At 33.8% G+C, this 7,723-nt stretch overlaps 1 protein-coding gene across 1 annotated transcript in view; it reads right to left on the reverse strand.

Moving 5' to 3' along the window:
- The window catches only part of prkcz (protein kinase C, zeta), a 105,195-nt gene extending 98,243 nt beyond the window's left edge, over positions 1-6,952 (reverse strand). Inside the window, exon 1 of the mRNA XM_065246669.2 lies at positions 5,946-6,952. Coding sequence (XP_065102741.1) covers positions 5,946-6,016 — 71 coding nt within the window. The 5' untranslated portion in view covers positions 6,017-6,952. The remainder of the gene's footprint in view (positions 1-5,945) is intronic.
- Between the last annotated feature and the right edge of the window lie 771 nt (positions 6,953-7,723).

Consider the following 7,723-nt stretch of genomic DNA (forward strand, 5'->3'; position numbering starts at 1 on the left):
TCAAAGTTAAATAAACATTAAACATTTACAAGTCTTTGTCTTAACAGAGTAAAACTAAAAAAACAGCATCAAGCAAAACATTCTGGGAAACAAAATCTAAAGCAAAAAACATAAAAAGGTTGATGATGATTTCTGGTTCCCAGAATGCTTTGCATGAGGCTGTTATTGTATAGTTTTATTCTGTAAAGATAAAGACTTGTTAATATTTAAAATTTATTTAACTTTGAACAAACTCTTGCCAGTAAATAACATACATTTAAATCTAGGGTAAATTACCGGCAACCCAGCTGCAATAACATTGTAATTTCTACGGATTTTTTTTACAGTGTGCTTTGTGGCTTAAATTTGCACTAAAACAAGTTGGCACATCTTGCCAAACAAGCCACATCTGTCTGGACACACAAGAGACTTTTCTTTCCATCTCTGATACACAGCTGCCTAGTCTGGTTCCTGCCCCACTTTCACTGGCAAAAAAGCCAAATACAAGCTTTTAACAAGGTTTCAACAAAGTTCATAGTGCTTAATAAACAATATTACTAAGAAATAAATACAACTAATAGGTGCTTAGGCAACATTTACTCTATATGATGATATAGTGGAAACAAAAACGTTTTACCTTTGCAATTTTGAGAAATATTTCATTCACTGTTAAAATGATCCGCATTTACACGGATCCACAAAAACGCCAGTGTGTGCATGCCAGGCCAGTGTTACAATAACTATAAAACAAGACTCTATGGCAGGATCCTGACAATAACACACAGCACACATGCACTTTTTTTATTATATTAATCTACAGAGCGATAAAAACAAACTATTAAAGGGACACTCCACTTTTTTAAAAATATGCTCATTTTCCAGCTCCCCTAGATTAAAACATTGGATTTTTACCGTTTTTGAATCCATTCAGCTGATCTCCGGGTCTGGCGCTACCACTTTTAGCATAGCTTAGCATAATCCATTGAATCTGATTAGACCGTTAGCATCGTGCTAAAAAATAACCAAAGAGTTTCGATATTTTTCCTATTTCAAACTTGAATCTTCTGTAGTTACATCCTGTACTAGGACAGACAGAAAATTAAAAGTTGTGATTTTCTATGTTTAGGAACTATACTCTCATTCTGGCGTAATAATCAAGGACTTTGCTGTTGTAACATGGCTGCAGAAGGTGCAATGATTTTACGCACTGCCCGAAAATAGTCATCTGCTATTGAAAGTTACCAAGGGGACTATTTTCGGGCAGTGAGTGATATCATTGCGGAAAATCTAAAAGAATATTCCACTTTCATAAAACAAAAATCCAGATAATTTCACTCCTATATCATCCAAGATGTTGTTGTTGTTTTTTTGTTCAGTCGAGAAGAATTTTTTTTTTTTGAGAAAAACATTCCAGGATTTTTTTCAATTTAACAGACTTTATTGGACCTTAACAGGTCACAGTTTCAATGCAGTTTAAAATTGCAGTGTCAGTGCAGCCTCAAAGGGCTCTAAAGAATCCCAATCGAGGTATAAAGGTCTTATCTAGCAAAATATTCACTTTTAAACCACAACTTCTCGCCTTACACTAGCCATGTGATCCGCCAACACGACCATACATATTGCATGTCGAAAGATCAAGCATTACATATATGAAACGCACACTGGCGGACCATTTTAAACAATAAACTGACACAAAGACATGACTTAAAGATCATTCCACATGCAACGTCATAACGGTCTTCTTTCTCCATACTTGTAAACACTGGAGCGGTAGTTTCGCATACGTCATGCGTGAACTGTCGAAGTGACGATGCGTAAATACGTAAGGTCATGCTAGCGCATCACACGGCTAGTGCAAAATGAGAAGTTGTACTTTAAAAGTACATATTTTTATTTTTAAGACCCTTATGTCTCTTTGGGATCGTTTAGAGCCCTTTGAAACTGTGTTAAAACTGCAATTTTAAGCCGCATTTAAACTGTAAACTGTTGGAGTCCAATAAAGTCTATTAAATTTAGAAAAATCCTAAAACAATTTTTCAAAAAACTTAATTTCGTCTCGACTAAACAAAGAAAGACATAAACATATTGGATGACATGGGGGTGAAATTATTAGGATTTTTGTTATGTGAAAGTGGAATATTCCTTTAAAGCCGCTTATATTTGTAAACCTTGTTGGAAAAATGGTTGGTTGTTTCAATCCAAAATGCTGGCTTGTTTCAACCCATGGTTGGGTCACATGTGGACATTTCCTCAGTTAATTCAAACCAACGGTTGGGTTTGTCCATATGTGACCCAACCATGAGTTGAAACTTTTTTTAGAATGTAGTCAATAGAAAACCAGCATCAGATTGCACGTATTCTCCTTAGCAAATATTTGTTTGATCTGAGCCTAGTGGTTAACCAGTCTGTCTTAAAATTAAACCTAATCCACCAAGTTTCTATCGACAACAATTTCTTACTGTATACAGGGCCATAGTTGTAAAATACATTTTAAAAGCATGAAACATATGAAGCATTTAGAGCAATTGAAAACATTTACAAATCAGTCCACAGACTTTCACCCTGGCAGACAGGTGAAGAAAAACGTGACATCAGTCAGATATATAATGCATGTGTCTGTTTCCTGCTGTGAAGATTGTGTAGCAGCTTGGCCCTCGGCAGGGAAGCCTTCATCATGAATCCATCATCTGCCACCCTGCCCTCAAGCATCCCTCCCACCGTCCTCAACACCCACATGGCTGGCACTGAAGTCGGGGTGAAAAAATCTCCCATCGCACGACTCACGAGTCTGATAAGCAAATAAATGTTAGGAGTCCCTCGAACAGCTGGTGGTTAGACATGACGTAACCAAAGAGGGAGGCAGGAAGATTAAATTCCAGAGGAAGCCACGTGAAACATTTCTGATTAACTTTAATAAGTGCCAGCCATCCCAGAGGACGTGAACAGTTAAATAAAGTCATTTCAGAGGTGTTAAACTCTCACTCCATATTAGAGTGATGTGTTTGACATAGACAAGAAATGTTAAAACAAAAGCTTGGGGATAATGTCACTTACAGTGAAAAAGAAAAGAAACAACCCATGTCTCTCTCTGGATGAGCTGACACAAAAAGCTCACACAAGAGATTGAGCTTATACAAAATGCTGGGTTATTGTAAAAAGGGACAAACCCAACGTTTGGGTTAGAAATTGACTTACAGTGTATGCTGGTTTTTTTTTACCCAAAATGCTTGGTTGTTTCAATTATATGTATCAAAAATATAAACTTTTCTGGGTTTATTTAACCCATTGTTGGGTTTGTGCTTTTTTTGGGCTGAAAATAACCAAGCATTTTTTATTCAGTCAAAAATCCCAGCTCTTTGACTTGCGTCAAATATAAAAATGGGACCAAAACAAGATTTAAAAATGCAAGACTGCAATAAATTGCTATACCATTGCTGAAACAAAAGCAGGTTTTGTTTGTGGTAAAAATGCATGACAAACAACTTTTGTCTATTCAGAATGTACAGTGATGCAAAACATGACACTCAACAATGCTGAGTATCAAACAACTTGCCATCTGAGATGAGCTTTAAAAACGATGTAATCTCTCTTTTTATGCTAACAACGGACACATTTTAAACTGAAACCTTTAGGTTTGAGCTCAAATCAAAACAGCTCTCGGAATCTCCATGAAATAAAGAGCTTTTATTGAGGCTTATGACTAGTTGCTAGGCAACTGCCTGGCTCAGGTTGTCGGCCAGATATTGAGATTTCTTTCTCGCCTGGTGCTAACTTCCTCCCAAATATTTTTAGAAGTGGGAATCACCGAATCTTTTGAAATGTTTACAAGTTACTTTATAAATGAGAACTCACACTTTTACAGACAACAAGGAACTAGATCAATGCTCTACTTCCTTTAAATATATAAGTTCACCTGCGCTACGTCAGGTTATAATGCTCTCGATTCAAAGGTCTGTCTCCACCCATTTAGTATAAATGACATAACCAAGCTCTTTTTTTGACATAAAAGAGCATTAAAACAGTCTACAAAAGAGCTATGTTGTATATTATCTCATAATTTTTACATTTTACAACACGTACTTGTTGTAAACAAACAGTCCAAAGAATAATTTAATACAATAAAAAGTGAAGAACCTACGTTCCTTTTTTTTTTCAAATGTGAAATTTAACATTTTAAATAAGCACCAGTCATAAAGTTAGCCGGTCAGCACTACATTTGAAATAGAATATTAAAAGCTGCATCACTGTGAAACCTAAAAGTTTACTCAACTCAAACCATTTAATTAAACTGGTTGCATTAGTTTTAAAACACACATTTGAGTACTGTGAACTTAAACAAATTGAGTCATATGCAGTTATGCACTTATATTTAAGTTCACACTACTTAAATATAAGTGCATAATGCACATGACTCAAGTTCACAGTACTTAAATTTATGTGTTTTAAAACTTAAATGGTCTAATGCAACCGGTTTACTTAAATGGTTTGAGTTAAGTTAACTGTTAGGTTTTACAGTGCACTTTAATCATTCATTTGAAATGTTTATACTTTATTATACTTTAATTATACTTTACCCTGACTTAAATAAATAAACATCCCAAAAGACCAACATTTTCATTAACTATACTAATACAAAACTACATATCTTGGAATGAATATTACTAAGGTGTCACTAAGGATTAATTGGTGACTAAAAAACAGTCATAGTTTATTCAGTTTCATGTCATTCCAAACTCATATGACTTTCTTAATCTGTGAATTAAAATAGTTTTGGAAAATGCCTCATTATTTCCCAGGCGTTTTACAATAGGGATCAAATTTTAATCTCCATTGACTTGTTGCTTGTCATATTGTATGACATTTTCAAAATATCTTAAAAGTAATACAGGTTTAAAAAGGAATGGAGGTGAGTAGGTAAAAGAATTTCATTTAGGGGTACATATTAGTACCTAAAAAGTACATACTGGTATCAAATGTATACGTATACATATATATCTGAATGTTAGGACTTTTTTAAAGGGTAAAACCCCAGTGACAGTTTGGGACCATTTTTGACATTTTTTCTGACATTGGCGTGCTATATTTACACCATTTTAGGAAACAAACAACTAAACAAATATAGGTAAAATTTAAATTATAGGGCCAGAAACATAATTCCAAAGAGAGAACTGTATTGTATTCACCATGTTAAAGTAATGAATGATGAAAAAGGACAAGTTGGGTTCAAAAGCAGTCAAACCAATTCAATTGTCTTCATCATCCAGTTTTGTTTTTTTTTAACTGGTTGAGCAGTACTGTCTTAAATTAACCTCTGTAACTAATATACGAGTTTGATTAAAGCAGCAATCTGCATGAATAAATGTCTTTAGGTGATTGACCTTTCATTGATTTAATGTTTACCTGGGCATATGGTAAATAAGGCTTCATAGCTAAAATATATTGCTATCCCATAGCTTTATAAAGCATCATGGTTTTAAAAGATTATTATATTTATTTATTTATCGTATAAGAATATGTCAAACTGAAACTTGACTGTTTTCCTTTTACAATAGTCATAAAAGTTACCGTCAAAGAAGTATGCATGAAAAATATTACAACCATAAATACTAGGAGTGCTGTGTTGAGCAACAAGTAGCAGTTAGATAAGACTTCAGCCTGCTGCAACTTAAGAGTATTTCTGGTCACAAATTACAGTTATATGTGACAACTACTGCATTATATTATGCAGTATTGTAATCAAAAATAATAAAAAGCCCTTATATATATCATATAAAACATCGAAGGAATGGGATAAAAAAAGTTTAAAAGTTTTGTGTGTCAAAAAGGTTGCGATCTATGGGAATCAAGTATGTATTTATTTTATGTTTTACACAAACTTAAAAAAAAAAAAGGATGGCATTTCCCCTTTATTGCCGAAACAATGCAATACAACTTTAAACAGACAAACACCTGAGTACAACACTCACCCAGCATAATGCGCTTTTATTTTCACATACTCCGAGGGCAAATCCATCATCGATCCGTTGCTTACAGGCATTATTAACTCCAAAAGTCTAAAACACTTTCCTGAGGCAGAAAAATACACAACCTGTGTTTATCAGATGTAAAGTGGCATGACTCCGAATAAACACTATAATAGTGGCTTCGTGATGACTCTTGTCCCTAATACTTTCAATGTCACGTCACAGCCGAGGATTGCCTTTTGCCCACTGAAAGGATCCATATCCCGAACGCGTTATTCAGACTCTTTCCGGTACGCTGAATTTTACGGCTACACTACAGTGCCTTTGCTATGGTTACTCTTAGGGGCGGAGAGACAGACAGAGAGAGAGAGAGAGCAACGGTAAAGTATGGCTACTTCCAGATCTGGATTGGCCTCGGAATCCACCTGTTGGACAGCTTCTGTGGGACAATCCGCGCGTGACGTGTCCGTTGGTTTCGTGCTGTCTCGATGAAATATTTCAAAGTATTCTTGACATCATCGTAGAATAACGCGTCACTATTATTATTCTATTCGAACAGTTATGACGTCGTTGTCTAACGTACAGATTCCGCGGGCGAGATATCCGCAGGTGGATAACGGTTTACACCGTGTACGTTAGGTCCAGTCGGTCCCTCTCTCGCGACAGACTGAATGCTTATCCAATTAAAAAGAAGTAGGCCGCTGAGGGTTGTGCTCACAATGAATATTGAGATGCAGAAAAGTAGCCTACTTGTGCCGTTTTAGTATGGATTCGGATAGGCACTGTAATAAAAGTGTTGTATGTATGTATGTGTGCGCATCCATCTGTCTGCGGCCTGTGTATGTATGGGTATATGTGAGGGTAGGTAGACATGAGGTGTACATTTATGTAAATAAGAATTGTGGTAAATTGTTTTGTTTTTATCTAAATGATAAAAATAGAGAAAGGGGGCGGGATTAGAAAAGTTTGTTTATGAACTTCCTCCTACTCCTTTTGAACATGGGAATTTACTTTTTTTTATTTACTTAATATTTATAATAATTTTTGGTTGAATGTGCTAAGAAGTACATGGCCTTATTTATCTGTTATTTTAATTTGATTTGTTTTGTTTTGTATGTATACACTGTATACATACTTTACTATATATATATATATATATATATATATATATATATATATATATATATATATATATATATATATATATACTATATATGTATATTTTTTTTTTAAATTGTATTTTATTTTATTACATATTCAAATAAACTTATTATTACTATTAATTAGTGCTGGGCAAAGATTAATCGCGATTAATCGCATACAAAATAAAAGTGATTTTTGGCATAATATATGAGTATGTGCTGTGTGTAATTATTATGTATAAATAAATACACACACATTCATGTATGTATTTAAGAAACATTTACATGTTTATATATATTTATTTATATTTTTATATATTCTATATAAAAAATAAATTAAAAATATATATATATAAGTAAAACAATTCTGAAATGAATATATGAATGTGTGTGTGGTTAAATATACACAATAATTAGACACAGTACACGCACATATATTATGCAAAAAATCACTTTTATTTTGTATGCGATTAATCGCGATTAATCTTTGCCCAGCACTACTATTAATAAACTTGTGCAGTTAACATTACGCTGGATAAAATAAAATTATGTTGTTAAAAATAAGTTTGCTTTGCTTACCCACATGCTTTTTTCAAAGGGATTTTAAAATATTTGATAATTTTTTGTTATGTATTTAGA

This window comes from Paramisgurnus dabryanus, chromosome 11 (assembly GCF_030506205.2).
Source record: "Paramisgurnus dabryanus chromosome 11, PD_genome_1.1, whole genome shotgun sequence".
Taxonomy (NCBI): Eukaryota; Metazoa; Chordata; class Actinopteri; order Cypriniformes; family Cobitidae; genus Paramisgurnus; species Paramisgurnus dabryanus.